At 50.5% G+C, this 17,336-nt stretch overlaps 5 protein-coding genes across 5 annotated transcripts; 2 read left to right on the top strand and 3 right to left on the bottom strand.

Annotated features, from left to right (window-relative positions):
- Positions 1-570: 570 nt before the first annotated feature.
- HO173_000730 (uncharacterized protein) lies at positions 571-2,451 on the top strand (the record flags this gene model as incomplete). Its single annotated transcript, XM_037302679.1, has 4 exons — positions 571-790; positions 880-1,032; positions 1,083-1,787; positions 1,955-2,451. The coding sequence occupies 4 exons, from the start codon at positions 571-573 to the stop codon at positions 2,449-2,451; spliced, it is 1,575 nt and encodes a 524-aa protein (XP_037170186.1).
- Positions 2,452-3,879: 1,428 nt separating this feature from the next.
- On the bottom strand, positions 3,880-6,318 carry HO173_000729 (uncharacterized protein; the record flags this gene model as incomplete). The annotated part of the gene is made up of 1 exon (XM_037302678.1): positions 3,880-6,318. One exon carries the CDS (start codon positions 6,316-6,318, stop codon positions 3,880-3,882), a length of 2,439 nt encoding a protein of 812 aa, XP_037170185.1.
- A 922-nt stretch (positions 6,319-7,240) lies between these two features.
- On the bottom strand, positions 7,241-9,575 carry HO173_000728 (uncharacterized protein; the record flags this gene model as incomplete). The annotated part of the gene is made up of 4 exons (XM_037302677.1): positions 7,241-7,408; positions 7,467-7,654; positions 7,702-9,456; positions 9,569-9,575. 4 exons carry the CDS (start codon positions 9,573-9,575, stop codon positions 7,241-7,243), a joined length of 2,118 nt encoding a protein of 705 aa, XP_037170184.1.
- Positions 9,576-13,798: 4,223 nt separating this feature from the next.
- Positions 13,799-15,877, bottom strand: HO173_000727 (uncharacterized protein; the record flags this gene model as incomplete). Its single annotated transcript, XM_037302676.1, has 5 exons — positions 13,799-14,748; positions 14,798-14,935; positions 14,986-15,575; positions 15,631-15,719; positions 15,764-15,877. 5 exons carry the CDS (start codon positions 15,875-15,877, stop codon positions 13,799-13,801), a joined length of 1,881 nt encoding a protein of 626 aa, XP_037170183.1.
- A 234-nt stretch (positions 15,878-16,111) lies between these two features.
- HO173_000726 (uncharacterized protein) lies at positions 16,112-16,928 on the top strand (the record flags this gene model as incomplete). The annotated part of the gene is made up of 2 exons (XM_037302675.1): positions 16,112-16,225; positions 16,341-16,928. The coding sequence occupies 2 exons, from the start codon at positions 16,112-16,114 to the stop codon at positions 16,926-16,928; spliced, it is 702 nt and encodes a 233-aa protein (XP_037170182.1).
- Between the last annotated feature and the right edge of the window lie 408 nt (positions 16,929-17,336).

Raw genomic sequence — 17,336 nt, 5'->3', positions numbered from 1 at the left:
GTTGACCAAAGACTTTTAGTGGCTATGCTATAAAGCATCGCCGGTATTGATTGATGGTCTAAGAGACTGTTGACCCAAGAGTTGATGAATTTCGTCTTGCCTCGGTTCATCTTATCGATAAGGACGGATCATTGTTCTTCCTGAGCCCGAAAAAGCCTCGTCTATTTCTTTCCCAGTCACCCAGTACACTTATCCTCTCCAAGTTACTGCTTACGTATTGCATGCAGCTTAAAATCCTCCCCTCGATTGTCCAATTATGCAGAGCTTTTCCGAATATCCAACTGCCAAAACGGCGCATCATGCAGTAGTGCTACATACTACTTTACACATGGTCGGAGAAGATAACGACTATAGGCGCTGAATGGTGCAATCGTCACACCAGCCCGTGGCTTGATCTCGTGCTTTTACATAATTGGTTATGGCTGTCAAACGGATGCAGGTCAATATCTCAACTCATCGAGCGGGAGTCTCTTTTATCTCTTCCACAATCAAGCCATCTCATGTTTGTCTGGCGGATGTATGTCAGGATCAACCCTTTGAATATCAGTCTCTTCTTCTTCACAAAGAGACATGGATAAGGTGGAGCCCGACTCCAAGTCCAAAGGCGCGGCGAGTGTGCATTCGACGCCGAGTTTCAACAATGGTCTTCCAAATGAAGAAGAGCTCGTGCCCACGCTGCTCAAAGGCTCTATCGACCCGGTGTACGAGGGCAAGGCGCAGGTATTGAACAGCGCGATCCAGGACATTGGTATGGGACGGTATCAGTGGCAGCTGTTCGTCGTCGTCGGAGGTTTGTACAGGTTTCGGGAACAAAGAGCCGTCTTGACTCTCGACTCACTTCCAGCCTTTGACCGGACACGATGCTGATCCGCTGACCAGGGTTCGGTTGGGCGAGTGATAATCTCTGGCCCATTGTCACATCCCTGATCCTCCCTGCGATAAAAAGCGAGTTCTCGCCCTCGGAACCGCCGCTCCTCTCGTTGTCACAGAATATTGGGCTGCTGGTGGGTGCTATATTTTGGGGCTTCGGATGTATGTGGTGGAGTACCACAGCGTGACCAAGATAAGACTGACGTCTGCAGGCGACCTCTTCGGCCGCCGATGGGCATTCAACCTTACAATCGGCATTACCTCTGTCTTCGGCCTCATCGCAGCCGGATCGCCCAATTTTGCTGCAATTGGCTGCTTTGCGGCTCTATGGAGTGTCGGCGTCGGCGGTAACCTGCCGGTTGACTCTGCCATCTTTCTCGAATTTCTACCAGGGTCCCATCAGTATCTTCTTACAGTTCTCTCGGTCTTCTGGGCTTTTGCCCAGCTCTTGGCGAATCTTATCGCATGGCCTTTGCTTGGATATCATACCTGTCAAGAGAAGGCGACAACGTGCACGAGATCTGAGAATTTCGGATGGAGATGGTTTATGATTGCAATGGGGCTTCTCGCCATGATCATGTTCTGCTGTCGGTTCTTTCTCTTTACGCTTTACGAATCGCCAAAGTACCTGATGGGCCGCGGGAAGGATGAGGAAGCCGTCCGTGTTGTGCACGAGGTGGCAAGGATTAACGGCAAGACGACGAACCTGACGTTGGCGGATCTGGAGGTGTTCAATCAGACAGGCCAACAAGGAGTAGACGCAAGCGCTGCCTTGAAGCGTAAGCTTGAAAAGGTCAATTTCACACACCTACGCGCGCTGTTCGCAAGCCCAAAATTAGCATGGTCGACATCATTGATCATACTTATTTGGGCTTTCATTGGTCTTGGGTTCCCGCTCTACAACGCTTTCCTTCCCTGTAAGTACCCTTTCGGAGCGAATCCTTCCCTTTCAGTAGCTTGACTTGAATCTCAAGGCAGGTTGTGGGAGCCGCAAATCAAGTCTCCTGCCTGAAATCCTTCTCAGACAAGTCTTGCAAATCACATTTCGTCAAGGAATAGAAACGCTGACCCCGAAACTGTGTAGATATTCAGGCAACGCGTGGAGCAAAATTCGGCGATGGTTCCACGTACATCACCTACCGCAACTCCACTATCATCGCCGTTCTTGGTATCCCAGGGGCTCTGATCGGCGGTGCGCTGGTCGAAATTCCTCGATTCGGTCGAAAAGGTGCCTTGGCCATGTCGACAGCGTTGACAGGCGTATTCCTGTACTGCTCCACCACTGCTGTAACCTCCAACGCCTTGTTGGGCTGGAACTGTGCCTACAACTTCATGAGTAACATCATGTATGCCGTACTTTATGCGTATACCCCGGAAATCTTCGCAACCAAAGACCGAGGGACTGGGAATGCTTCGACGGCGACTGCGAACAGAGTGTTCGGAATCATGGCTCCGATCATCGCGATCTATGCCAACCTTGAAACCAGTGCGCCTGTCTATGTTTCGGGGGCGCTGTTTATCGCTGCTGGACTACTCACGGTCCTACTACCTTTCGAGCCGAGGGGAAAGGCGAGTTTATGACTTGACGTTGAATTTAGTGATATCCATTTGAGTTTATATTGTGCAGTGCTACTTCCTACTCAACGAAAGGCCCGAGCAATGACCGACACTTTTTTCTTCTTTCATGAGTGATGGATGATATTCAGCCGTTTTGCGCGTTGCCACTTCTCTCTGACCCCTACTGGAGAAGCAACAAGGTGTCTCATGCTCATCAGTCCATATCGTATGATTCACGGCCGAGTGCGAGATCCATCAGACTTTTCACCGGCTTCGGGGGTGGTTACAGCAGCGACCCGTAGCATGATGGAGAGAAGACGCCGCTCAGCGCGTGGGAGGGATCGCCCGCACGCCGAATCGCAAATCACGACCGAAGAAGACAAATGAGATCGAGGGACTCAAATTCGTGTCCGATTAGAGTCAGCGACACAGAGCTACGGGATGCTATAATGAGTATATTTTCTGTGACAGGGATGCAGCGACTTCGCGTGTCAAAGTTGGTAAAGGCATCATTGAGCATGGAGCCGTAGACGAAAAAGCTCACCGTCGCTGCACCACCGTCAAGAACGGCGGATGATCCGATGATTCAAGCAAAACACACTCACTCCGTCATCTTCCATACTTTCGAGCATACACGACCCTTCCTTCCCCACAATGCTCCACGAGCCCATCCTAAGCCCCATTCACTGATCCCAGCAGCCAATATCTCGACAGTAGCACCCAACGAACCACTCAATCAAAGCGACCCGTATAGCAGTCACATCGTTCGGGCGCCTTGTAGAGCTCGTGGTTCACCGATTCCTCCGCCCGTAGCGCCTGCCCCTGTCACGCACCACGGATTGAGTCAGCGCGTACGATGTGATCAGCTCGCATTGCAGCAAACGATCTTGAAGTCCAGAGTCCGCGAGAGACCCGGTGAACGCTGCGGGAAACGGTTGATCTGGATTCTCCGCTGCACTGTAGAAGTGTAGAGGTCGGGGGGTGCATCACTGTACGGCCGCTGCTCTTGGATGTATTCAGAAGCATGACAGAGGGTGGTTGGTTGGTTGGACATGAGTGCCCTTTTCTGTCCGCGGAGTCGGGACCGAGGCCGCGAGGAGTGGCGAAATGCGCTCACGCAGGGTTTTCCGTTCGAAGCTCTCCGTGAGATTGGTGAAGGCTTCGTATGGATGGCGCAGAGGTGGAACCGGGCTTGGTGGCCTGGAATGAGAAGACAGCCCCAGGATTGCGGCGCTCTCCTTGGAAAAATCTTCGGACTGCCCGTAAAGTTGTCTCAGGAAGGATGGGAGTACTTGTCTTCTGCGTTCCTGCCCTTCACAGGCTAGGCGGCCTTTCCAAATGATGTGGTGAGAGCTATTGTCTCCATGGACCAAAGGGTTGGCGCCTTAGGCGCCTCAACCACTGCATAGTTACGAGTCGACGTTCGATGCTCGCAGGTAAGTACTATACAATTCAAATCTCTTTACACCACTTGCCTAGCCCTGCCTTCCCAGGCACATCGACTCCCTCCAACCCCACACCGATTTCCTCCAACCCAACATCAACCCTCCACATCTCCCCCCTTCCTCCTCCCCTTCCTGCACCCACAGCAGGCAGCACAAGCTCCAAACTCGACAAATGCTCCCATGCTCCTTTGGAAACATCCTTGCTCCACACTCTCGCTCCTCCACCCACAGCCATCTGCCCTGCAGCGCTAGATTGCAGTTTTGATTTGCTGGCTAGAGCGACATATTCTTCATACACCATGCTGAAAGTGCACACATCGGTGTCGAGGATGATGTCTAGACGGGCTGCGGCAATGAGAAGAGAGAGCTCAAGCGTAGAGAGGGAGGAAAAGAGGACGAGTTTGCTGTCAGGAGGTTGGAGAGAATGAAAGATGAAGGATGAAGCTGTAGGTATGTTGACGGCTGACATGGTGGCGATTGGAAGGAGAGAGGCAGAGAGAAAGGCAGCGACAGACTTGCTGGACGTATAGAGTGTCTGCAGAAATTGATCGACCTGGGGGGTAGCAAAGAGGTGCACGAGGTAGGCATTCCAGGCCATGGAGAGATTTTGGAGAGCCGCGTTGCTGCCCAGGAGTCGATGCTGGGCGGAAGACTGGTAGTACAAGGCTGAGATACAGATCTCTTGAAAGGCGGTAAAGCTTCGTGGGAGTAAGAGGTGGACGTAGCGTTGTCCGAAACGACTTTTTACTCGTTTCTCAAGACTATCAACGACGTTGACTTTTGTTGTCAAGCCCAGAACGGCAATTGGAGCGTTGCGTGATTGGGCGACATCAAAAAGGTTGTAAAGAAGGGTTTGGCGTGGGTGAGAGGCGAAGAGATCAAACTCATCAAGGATGAAGACGACAGATCTGGCAGTAGCAGCATCATCATCTTCCATTTGTTGGGCAGGATGAGAAAGTAATGCCAGTAACGAAGCCAGTGTATCTGCGTAATTACTTCTACCACCCAAGACATCGTCTTCCACCTCCATTTCTCGGCCAAGCTGGCGCCAGATTTCGCGAAGAGCGAGCTTATCGTCTGTATGAATGAAACCGTTTAGTCGTACCACGTGGAATTCGTCACGATGATCAGAAGCGACCTCTGAGATGGCAGTCTCGACTAAAGTCGTCTTGCCACTTCCCCGAGATCCGGTAATAAGCATTGAGTTCCCTTCGCCGGCTAGGACTGTCTGCTCGACCAATTGATGGACCTTCCGGTATTCGTTTTCCAAGTTCACTAACGGCAGACGTCGCTTGCCTGTCAGGCTCTCAAGTATCCGGGTTTGGAGCATGGTGAGCAGTTCAGGTTCATCTTGTAGCAATTTCTGGAGTGCTTTCGCATCGTCACTCAGGACTTTGGTCCCATCGTCCTTAGTCGAGCCATCTAACGCCGACACTGGCGATATTCTTGAGAGTGACGACTCTCCATTTGCCATCGCGGGCGCCGGATCCTTGCGCTTCTTTCTTGACTTTCTAGAGGGGGTATCTAGTGGTTGCGTATGATCAAGCTCATCCGTTCGATGCCCTTGAGCGAGGTCATCAACAGACGCCTTCCTCGTAGGCATCTTCCCAAAGCCTGGGTCTTCCACCTCACCCTTATTATCCTCCAAGACGGTAGCCGTTTTCAGGGGCTGCTTTCGCTGACCCTGGTTCCGGCGCAAGCTCGTTGTAGTAACAGACGCTGCTTTCGCAGCGTTGTCGTCCCCATCAGAGAGCCGCCCTAACTTCCGATGTAACCTGCCACTTGGAGTCCCGGTGCCTGGTTGGTCACGCATGTCTATCTCCAGCTCTTTGGCTCGCTTTATAGCCCTGGTGGCCTTCCGGACAGCTTCAGACAGGCGTTTCCCGGAATCGAGATGGTCGGCTCCCAAAGCATTGTCCGAGTCCCTAGCATCACCGGGCCCAGTTTCTCCCTGCAGCTCATCCGGTTCTTCGATCTCTACCCAGCCTTTATACTTCATTCTCTTCTTCTTCGTAGATGTCTCTGAAAGCTCCGTGGTCTTCGATTGCTCCTGGCTTCTCTCATTGACCTTTCGTCGGCCCCCCCTACTCGGGGTGCCCTCCACCTCCCCATCCAGCTCATCTATTTCATCCTTCGCATGCTCAAGTAGCATATGACCTATCACTGGGGCCGATACTGCTTTCTTCCCACCAGATTTTTGTTGTAGTGCGTCTTTGCCATTCGACTTCTGTCCACGGGTATTCTTGACAGCTGTCCCTGGGGTATCCTCACCGCTCTCCATCAACTTTGTCTCGTTGAAGACATCGTTGATCTTGGGACCCGAAGCTTTTCCGGAGACAGCTTGCTTCACTGTCCGTAAGACTCGAGAGGTAAAGAGTAAACTTGAGTCGTCTGAAGTAGTCTTCTGCCGTTTGGCAGCTCGGGGAGAGGGATCGAAGCTTGGCATGACGGGCTATGTCGGAGAGAGCCTGAAAGGCAGTCACACGTATACTTATCTGTTAGGTATTATGTTAAGGAGGGGGTTATAAAAGTATCGTAAAGGGGAAAGTGAATAACCTGCTACGTGATGCCGCTAAGCGAATATCAAGTCTCTGAGACCATCAGAATACAAAATGACAGCAGGCACTTCTTGCACGAGTATTTAGACAGCCCCTTATCATTGGTCCCAATGTGAAGCTGGGCACGGAATGTAATTGGGTGGTGATTTTCGAGGAATCGCCATCATCGCACTCTGGCCTTCTGTTCAGGTGGTTTACTTATTTCTATGCTCTTTCTATGTCCAGCTACCAAAATATGTAACCCTGAGTGTGGCCATGCCTGCTTTCGCGTCCTCGCACCCTCGAAACAGAGAGCCAAGCTCTCTTTCCAAATCAACCCGCTAACGATGAAAACAAACTAAACAAGGGCGTTCGTCAAGAATACAGTTGCCCTCCCAGATGCGTAACGCGGAAATAGAAGATGCTGCATGCTGCCCAGCCGAGGATCTCCGCTGCACGCAATCACAACATGTTGTGTCTAGAAACTTCCGAGTGTCATCCACGCCATATGCAGGAACCATAACAATTCGTAACGAGGCATTTTGAGATGCCGGCCCATGAGACATGATTGCTCTTGCACACCGAGTAGGCGAGCCTGTTCCACTCAGACCAAGAAAGAACCATTATATCCTAATCCAGCGTAGCGGCCGGATGAATTGTTTTTGCAGGCCACGCAATCATCGGTGTGATCCAAAGACGGAAGAGTGGAGCACCATGCATGATTTCATGCACGGCAGGGCGGTGAAAATGATTTCCAATCACGTTCGGCTTCCCATCATTTCCGGAGTCACACATCACCAAAAAAATTATGCAAGTCAGAGGTCATTTTGATTACGACGCCCGATGATCCCGGTCTCGAACAGCTTTACTTCTTGATCGCTCCGGCAGGACCATCTGTGACGATCCGTAATGGTTTGCTTGTGCCACCGCATGATCAAAGTTGTGCTGGGCCAGCACAGCGGCATATTTGGGTTCTTTGAGAAATTTGGGAACGGAATCCTGGATACATCGTCAGCAAAGATGATCAAATTGAACGAAATATGGCTGCGGTGCTTACGCTTGACATCAATTTGAAAACGGATGTTTGAGCATCCTTGAATAATCCAACGACTTCTTGCAAGCTCTTTAGCAGTGAGTCGTCATCACCAACAGCCCTCGTCATGCGCCCTGCTAGGCTGTTGCGCAGGTTGTGGTCAATGTTGAGCTCACATGGAGAGCCAGGTGCCAAAAAGGCGTTGTAGAGACCTGGAGACATTTAGCCTTGAACACTCGACGTGGAGCTGCAGACTTACCATATGCAGCCGCCAGATTCTCCCTAATCGTGTCTAGCCTCGAGAAGGCCTTTGCTCTTTCAGCAGCGTCGTAGCTCCTTGTGAACTCTCGAACCTCAAGGTAGAATGCCAAGTTTTCTTCGCAATGGGTGTCTCGCAAAAACTCCCTGAATAGGAGACGCAGAGCTGGATCATTGACGATGATGTTGAGTCGGTTGTTGTTTGAGTCTCTTGGTTGATTCTTAGCGTTGTTCCTGGCGTTCTTTGACGACTCTCCTCTGCTATCATCACCACTTGGGCTATCCTCTCTCCCTAGCCATCCTGCAATGCGTTGGCCCTTGTCTGTGAGACCGTAAATGGCATTCTTAGTGGGCTGGAATCTTGATGCACCGGGGTTCTGATGAGCATAGACTTTGTCTTCTACGACGGCCCAGATGAGTCCGTGAGATACGAAAAGTTCAGCAATCTCATACACTTCTCTGCGGTCCACAGTGGTACAGCAATCCATCAGCCAGTCGACAGCTGTCTTGCCAGTAAAAGTATTTGGAACAACACGGTCTAGGATCTTTCTTTCTTTTGCCATCTTCACACCTATCATTCCATTGTAGTAATCGCTCAGTGAGTCATTATCAGAGGCTGATGTGCTGAGCTTGATGTTAGGACCGTCCTGACCAGCGAATCGTCGGAAGATGACTTCTATCGTCGCGCGATCATGCGATAGCTTATCCGAGGTACCGTCTCTTTCCAAGATGACCAATTGCATGGTATTGCGGGCGCTATCCAAAAGATCAAGCACATGTCTTTGGTTGATGCCATTGCGCTGGCAGAATCGGGTCAGTACATGCATACCTTTTGGTGTAAGCTGCCAAACGGCATTCTTGAGGGGAAAGACAGGCACGGTTCTCATGTCTGCGTGCTCGACGAAGCGAGCGTCCATAAAGCGCTGACAAACCGATCGCGCCATTTCCTTCGCCATCGAGAACGTCGTGGTGGTCGTGGTGGTCACGATGCGTGACGGATCTTTCGGATCGGGCATCCGGTTGGATTGGGAGAATTTGAGAGAGCCAAGATTGTTGATGGCTTCTTCCGAAGTAAATGTATGATCGATCTTTTGGAAACGCACACGATGAGCTGACAGCGGCAGGCTGACCATCAGCGTCGAGAACAAATCTTCGAAGTCTCTGGTGAATGGTCGTTCTTCATCTGTCATCCGGAGAAGCCTCGAAGACGTTTGATGCATCTTGTTTTGTGCGGCCTGTTGAGGGGTTTCCGTTGATGGGGATGGGATGTTACGGATCGAAGGGGAGGGAGTCCTATTTAGGAGTCGTCGCCGGTCTTGGGTAAGAGAAGACAAACCAGCTGATGGGGCTAAGCCCTCGGCTCCTGGGCTGTGGACTGAGCCAGGTGAGATGGCCGATTCAGGCTCCTTGCTAACGTCAGGGCGACCAGGCGAGATATTGAAATAGCCCTTGTGCTGCCTGGAGTTGTTGTCGGCAGACGGTGCAACGGTTGGTGCCTGCTTGGGTAGTTCCGCAGACGATGATGACGATGAGTGCAGAGACTGTGTCGATGTCTTGGTCCGGACGGAGAGGTTGGCCAGAGCAGCGGTTGTTTTCTCACGGGCGATAGCGGCTATTGAGAGTCTGTTGTGCCTGGCCTGATGGCCGGTGGCGGAGGTATTGCTGTCAGGATCGCGGGACGATGTTGGTGTGAAAGATGGGGGAGGATGGCGTTGAGTTGTCGGAGGGTACGGCTGAGAAGGATTATCTATGTGTTCTGAGCAGTGTTAATCATGGCTCTCGTTGACGAAGATAGTGTCCGGATAGCGGCTGGAAAGCAGCAAGGGTGTTTCCACGATAGAGTGGAGCAAGCAGGAGCGAGGACAGACCCGTCATGTAAGCTGCGATTATTGAAGCAAACGAGCAGGTCCAGCAGGGGAGGGAGGAATTGGGGAAAAAAAACCGCTGTAAGACGATTCAAGGCTAGGGCTGTTCGGCAGTTACCCCTTAGATTGACAAGCCAGAAACCAGTGGACGGAGGGAATGGAAAAGGTAAAATTATTATTATTATGGAGTCTGGGGTTGGTAGATGTGCTGTGATGACATGTTGGTAGTGGTTAATGGTAGTGGTTAATGGTAGTGGTAGTGGTAGTGGTAGTGGTAATAGTTTGATCCTGGGGAGCCTGGGAAGCGGTGGTGGGAGATGTCGGAGGAAGAACAGTGCCAAAGCTAAGGGTCCGCTACGACCGGCAAAAGAAAAGAGTTTGGGTGTGTCAGATCATTGATCGACAAAGACACGAGGGCGCAGGGAAGAAGGATGACGCTAAAGGCTAAAGAAAGAAGGAGCATGTGAGATCCCTGTAAGCAATAAGCATAGCATCACCGTGTGTGCTAACTGCTAACATAGTAAGCATGGGCTTTGCTGCTTAGCCTGCTCTGCTTAGACTGCCTCGCTGCCTCCTTGCCTCCTCCCCAGCTGAAGCGGCAATGAGACTGCTGCTGCTGCTGCTGCTGCTGCTGAGAAGGATTCGTGATCTCGTAGATGATAAGCCCCACTGATATCTTGTAATGAGATTATTCTTGTACTCTATGATGCTTGGGAGTCTGATGGATTGGATTGTCTTACGAAGATATCGTTCTATTGGATTTGGGTATAAATGTAAGATACTACTAAGGAAAAGCGGATTCCATTATACAGCTGCAAGGGAGTTCGGATCGTGGGGTTCTTTCACCACATTTATTCACTCTGCCCAATTTTGTCTTCCAGAAGAAAGGCTAAAGTTACTAGCGCGCATGCCAAGATCTCCCATGGTTTGAGCCATCCGTGGCTCCACCGTCAAAAGGCTCCTCGGACAGCGATGGTATCTTACGTGATTCTACTTACCTTAGGTAAATTAACAACACCATGATAGCTCTTCTCTTTGCCACCTTCTCACCTGCTGAGCTTGCCCGGGTGCAGACATATATTTATTTTTTTTTCTCTTCTTTTTTTTTTTTTCTTTTTTTTTTCCCCCTTTTTTTTTTTTTTCTTCCCCTTTTTTTTTTTTTTTTTTTCCCTTAAATTTTTTTTTTTTTTTTTTTACTTTTTTTTTTTTTTTCAATTACCCTATTTTGGCAATCCCAGACTGCATGCTGCCCCGCAGACCCTGGTCTTTGAGAACAAGAACACGTTTCAAGCAAGGGTGTCGGGTTACCTGCAGGTTTCGCGTGTTTTGTACCTTGTACCTTCAATGCCCATGTGCAGCCTCGTGTTTATGTATATGCACGCATATGCAATGCAACGTCCCTGAGCATTGTTGGCAGTTGCAAACGGCGAAATTTGCCCCCGCAGTATGTACACGAGCCCAGATTACATATACTAAATTATTCCCGGGACTCGCTGCATTCAGAGCAATAATGAACTCTCGGCAGGAGACTAATTTTAGCTGCACCAGCGCGGAAGTGTGCCGACTCGCTCTGCTCGACAACAGGAGGTCTCACAGGTGCAGACGCATTTTCTCTTGGATAGATACCTAGGTATGCGCACATGGCTCACAATCGGTACGTATATACATGGTCCCGAAAAATGAACAAGCCACATGATGGCACGGACCCGCTCGTCACATCTGACGCTGGAGAAGCGACTAATGAAACAAGCAACGCCATATCAACAACTCTAGGGTCAAGGCTCAATTGGGCAATCTCGGCTGTTTGGAATCTCCGAGTTTCAATCTCTCAGACGTTTCCAGTGCTGTTGGCACGGGGGTTTCAGATGCCTCCTCGGCGCCAACAACCCATGTTATTGATATTTAGACCATTTGGAGCAAACCTTTGCCTTCTCTCTAGCTGCCGGCAGATCACCACGTTGCTTTCTTAAAAAAATTAATTCACAAAAATTGAAAAGACTCGGTGATGATTATTACCTTATCATGTCCAGTCCAAAGTGGCGAGCCCTCGGTTCGCCGAATACCGCAGCGGAGAGCGCTAAGAGAACTCTGACTAGCAGTATGTGAAGGGTGAAAAGGGAAAATGACTCAGGTAGGTGATCCAGGGTTGTGCTTTTCCCCTCCACTCATTGACATAATTCAGTAATGCTCATGATGTGACCGACCAATGGGACGCTCCACCAGCTCTACAACTTCCGAGGAGTGAAAAGATCGACGACATCTTACGATCTAGGGCGCAGATGTGTTAAACCCGGCCTTGAATCTTGGACCTTGGCACCCTTACCAAATATAAGGTATACTCTCGAGTGGACTTTGCAGGCATGACGAGACATAGCATGTCTGGTATGCTACTTTACGAATGGTGATAATACAATGACCAATGTCATAGTAAACAAATTCATCCGACTTGCTACAGTATTACCTCATTCTTCTTTTGGTTCCGACGAGTTTTTAGCCCGACTCACATTTCCGTAATGTTAAAGTACTTTTAAGTAGGCTGCGCTGGAATCGGGTGGCTTGAGGCGTACTGTGTTTTACTACCCAAGTGGGCTCGAGCACGTGGAGGACGGAGGTATTCCGACAGCCTGACTAGGGGAGGTTAGCGTGGAGATTGAATTTGTGGCTGCCAAGACCAAGACACCCATCAAGCCATATGATTGGGCCCTACCTTACCTGCACGTTACAGACGATCCAGGCCACGGCTCAAAAGGCCTCTCCATCGCCGCTATATTTCCTGACCTCGGAACACAGGCAAAATATACTCTATATCCTTCGACCACAATACTATCTACTCCATCGCCGACATTGCTCTCTGCTCCGAGTCAGCATCTTATTCGCTTACGCCCTCAACCAATCACCCATGTCAAGTCCTACCCCCAAAGTGACCACCGCCATGATAACCGCCAATTGGCCGAATGCACCATGGGATGATGACTGCAGTCTCTCCTAGAGTACGAGTACGATGTCAGACGAGGCCTCTAGTAGCAAATCTCGAGATGAATCGACTGGTTCACCACCCGGTCAGGTTTTCGTGCGGAGCGCTCACCGCTCTTCTCGACTAACGTTACCCCGGAAAACCTTTGCGGGACAGGAGGACGCACGGAGCCTGTGCTGTCGCTAAAGTCGGACGACAACTTTGGCCCTCGGCCTGTCTTCCGTTCGCCCTCTCTTTCTCTCTCTCTTCGCAAGAGCAGAATCAGCACCGGCCATATCTAACAATCTCATCCCCGACGTCTCTACCCGTCCTATCAAACAAAAGCACAAGCGATCAGGAGCCAGCTGCCCAGCGGCACCTGTCATGCGATCCAGTGGACAACCCTCCGCCTCGGAAGACTACACAAGGGGCTCCTGTCTCCACTCAACCGTGAGCACTGCGTGTCCCACAAAAGGCGGCCGATGCCACTTTTGTGCAAGGAATGGATCATGGCCATCCCTTTGGAAAAAGCAACGCCTCAGTGTTTTAATTCCTCACTCTACAGCAACACTGTGCGTCGAAACCGGCGGCTGGGTGCCACACGTGAGAAATCAAGTCGGTTCGGGGGGGCCACAGACGTCGTCGAATTTTTACCCGTCTCTCATCTTCCACGTATTTTCTCGAGTGTTCACATTTTGATTTGCGGCGGCGTTTAGAAGCTACGCTTTTGGTTGGTTGAAGGGGACGGAGGAAGGGGGGGGAAATCTTTTTTTTTTTAATTTTTTATTTTTTTTTTTGGGGGGGTTTTAAAAGTTTTGCTTTTGGTTGGTTGAAGGGGACGGAGGAAGGGGAGGAGGAGGATGAGGAGGAGGAGGAGAAGGATAGTAATCATTCAATGTGTTCTGGTGCCAAGAAGGAGAAGACTTCCGCTCGTTTTTACTACTCGAAATCGCTTTCCAATGGGGGTAATATTTATCTGTTGGACCCGGACCTCGCGTCTATTGATGGAAGGATGAGCGGGTTTTAAGGCAAGAGTAGATTGCTTACCACTATTGTTAGACTTAAAAACTGCGTTTGAGTCTAAGCGTTTGGAGTGATCAGCTGTGTTCATACTATTAGATACGGGATGTAGTACTCTATTCCTTTACCAGTACAAGGGTATGAGCCCTTGATCACAGCAGCATAAACCATGATACGCTGTAAAAGTGCACGATCTATGCTCAGACTCTGCTCGAATCTCCGCCGGTGCGCCTTCGGTTGTCCTTACTCATACATCGTTTTCACCACATGAATCTCTGCACCTTGCCCGGTTCCTGCGGCCATTCAAACCCCCAGTACAGAAAAATGTATCCAGTGGCCAGGTTAATGGCAAGAAACCACATTGTCTCGAGCCAAAGACGGTGATCGTGCCGCTCGTAGAGTGCTGCTTTGAGTGCCTCGAAGAACCTCTTTTCCATAGTATCTGGCCTTGTCGCGGGTACAGAGGGTCTTCCGGGGCGCGGAATCGCCATATGAAGTCGCCATATCAGCCACGGCACAATCAGATACCTTGGTTCGACGAGGGGCGTTGTAATGATAGAGAGTGCAGTTGCGAGAAGCCAGATGAGGGTGAAGCTGGCTCGATGGCCCGAGACTTGTTTCTTTTTCTTCTTTTGCTTCTTTTGCTTCTTTGGAGGCGGTGGAGGAATGGCAAACTTCGGCATTTCTGTCATTCTGGAGCTGAGACTTGGCCGCAGTGAAGGTGGCAAAATGCTCTCCTGAGATTTTGACCTCTTCATTGGGCTAGGATTTAATTGGGGTGAAGGTGGAAATGGTTCCTCCTGTGGAAACTTTCTCTTCCTGGGGCTAGGTTCTTGTTGAGATACCAATCTTGCGGTTGGCAGCCAACTAAGACCAGACAGCGTATCCCAAGCGCAGTCGATGTAGATCAACACAGCAAGATACTTTATCGATGGATGGCGGAGAAGAATGCGGAAGACGTAGAACATGTAATGGCGGTTATCGGCAAGCGTGAAAGGATGAACGATGGTGTTGTAGCGGATTACCACCAACATGACTGCCATTGTGGTAGCGCTTATTTTCCCTTTTGTGATACGGACAGGAAAGATGGGCTGTGCTAATGCGAGGAGGTATTGAGGATAGAGAAGAGGCCAGGAGAAGAAGGCAAAGTACGGCCAGATGTAGATCATCTGCGTAAGATGGAGTGATGCAACATGGTTCTCCTTGTCCCCTGAAAGATGTGAGGATCCGGAAAAGAAGAGATAGAAGGTTTCGCGTACCTAGCACGACACCGCCGTTCCAAAATACAAATTCCGCAAAAGCGCAGAGTATGACGAGGTACGAACTCATTGACCACATGACAGTTGAGAAATTAGTCAGCCCAGCAATAGCGTAGGAGATGCCGGTCTTGATGTAGTCTACAGAAAAGGTCAGTAGGAATTTTGCATCACCGCCGTGCCATTATGACCTTCAAAGCACGCCTGGCTGATGAGTGGATCATACGCTGAAGCATGTTGCCAGCTTCCCTCAATAACATCGTAGAAAGTAGGCTGGCTTGGAAATTCGATCTCGGGTCGACCTTTGGGGATCGTCCTGCATAATTCAAGACCTCCCAGGAAGAAAGACACCCAGAAGATGTTGGTCTGCCGAAACAGTAAAGACAGGAGGCCCGCAAAAAGGACCCTGGTCTGTTGTTTTGCAAGGTAGCATCGATATGCATAGAGCACAGAGAGTGCTGATAAGACATCTGTGTAATAGAGTCCATAAAAGAAGAATAAGGGTGGAAACAGATAGACGTTGATGGTAGTATGAATCAACTCCCAGCCAGACCAATTGGGACAGCGCTTGCATCGTACGTTCGACTCATGCTTCCTTCCACAATTCCCATCACGTACTTCGATGTTGAGAAGCAGAAGCGAGCGTACTAGCCACGCAAGTAATACACTACCGATGATGTTGGTAAAGCGCAAGGCCGATGCATCAGTCAAGATATCAGTAAAGACATGTCGGAGACCCAAGGCTAGGGGTGGTTTCCATAAGATCCATGAGGCAAGATACCTTTTGGACAAGATTAGTCCTCGGGAGTGCCACACAAGCACTCAATGGAGCTCACAGGCCAGGAGGAGTCGTAAGCTTTGGGTCCCAGATTTCCCATTGACCACGGAGATAGGCGTGTGCTTGCCCAACATGAAAAACCTCATCCTGCTTGCATGAGTATTGTTTGAGGGCTTAAGAGCCAGGCTTACAAGATATGGGTCAGGCACGATGGCATCGATCAGGCATGACCAGAGCGCAGCTGTAAGAGACACAAGCGCAATGGCAGAGCTCCAGGAGGTCAGCGATCCAATAGAACGCGCCATGTGTCGGGTGAAGTTGGTTTATCTGACATACTAAGAAGAAGAAGAAGAAGCAGACGAAGAAGTAAAGAAGGAGAAGAAAGAAAGGATATTGTAATCTTTGTAGACGCTGTAGACGAGTTGTGGCTTCCAGATTCAGCAAACTTCACGCGTAGCGCGATTGTCTCTATGACTAACTCACAGGTCTTCAAACTTCAATCTCCTTCGTGACTCTCTTGATTTTGGGTACTTCACACAATGGCCTTACCATTGCCGCCAGGCTTGACACCTCCTGAGACCGCATTTCTGTGCGAAATGGAGATGGTAACGGTTATTCCCCGCCAACGGCTCGAGGGGCTCGAACTACTTGGGGTGAGTTGAGCCCACAGTCAGTTGTCGTCTCTTAAATGGATTGTAAGATATCTACTACCACGTATCCTTGCTATGAAGCTGTTTAGACAATTGCTAACCGCCTTTCCCCATACAGGGACCCATTCCACCCCTCAACCCTCCCTACCGCACTCCACTTCCCCTCTGGCTCGCCCTTCTCCTTAAACGCCAACGTCGGGCCAACGTCCTGCCTCCACCATGGCTCTCTCCTCCATCACTCCACTCGATCCTCGACTTTGAAAAGTCAACACCGTCTTTCTCCCCCCCACTGCCTTTACCACCTCATACAACCACCTCCCCGCCCTTCCTGCCCAGCGCCACAGCCAACGCCCCACCAGACGCACTACCCTATCACTGGCTCGAATTAGGCGAGATGCTACTGGAAGCCGCAAGTGATGATATCCCCGAACCTGACAATGTAAGGAGATTGATGCGGGATCTGCGTGAGGTACGAATGGCGAAGATGAGGGCTGGAGTGGGGGTGTTGGAGGGAGGAAGGGAGGTCAACATGAACGGAGTAGGCGGGATGGAGGTGGCTGAGGGGAGGGCTTTTATTGGGGGTGTTGTGGATGGGTTGAGGAAAATTGGAGCGAGCAAGGAGATGAGCAGGCGCGAGAGGGAGGCCGAGGAGAGGGAGAATGGGATTGGAGGGGGCGAGGATGATGAGGATGATATGGAGATATGACGCTCTGACGGACGGCATGATCAATGAGATATTGTGTTTTGCATAGGACTATCTACAATCGCGCCTTCTCCCGCGTTGGCCGAAACCAGTTCATGTACTTATCTTCAAGTGGCTTCGTGACCCCTGTTTGGGGATCAGCTGGCTCACGCTGCTGGAGAAATTTGGCTATTGCTATCCGGACATGCTCCTCGGCTTCGAACCCATAGACTTCTAGAACGGCTGCGGTATCACCATAAAGGTTGGGAGATCGCACGTACTGTTTCTCCTGTGAGCTCGGGCGACAAGGCGTTGTCACGGGCTCATTGCTCTTGTCTGTCTGAAAGATGCCATTTCGCGCTACTTAGCGTATGCTTTCCGCATCGGCTCTCGTTCGTACAGCTCGACTGCTTCTGCAATGGTCATGTTGCC

Source organism: Letharia columbiana (assembly GCF_014066305.1).
Source record: "Letharia columbiana isolate WasteWater2 chromosome Unknown Sc0000001_s0, whole genome shotgun sequence".
NCBI lineage: Eukaryota > Fungi > Ascomycota > Lecanoromycetes > Lecanorales > Parmeliaceae > Letharia > Letharia columbiana.
This window is presented reverse-complemented; position numbering and strand designations above follow the sequence as displayed.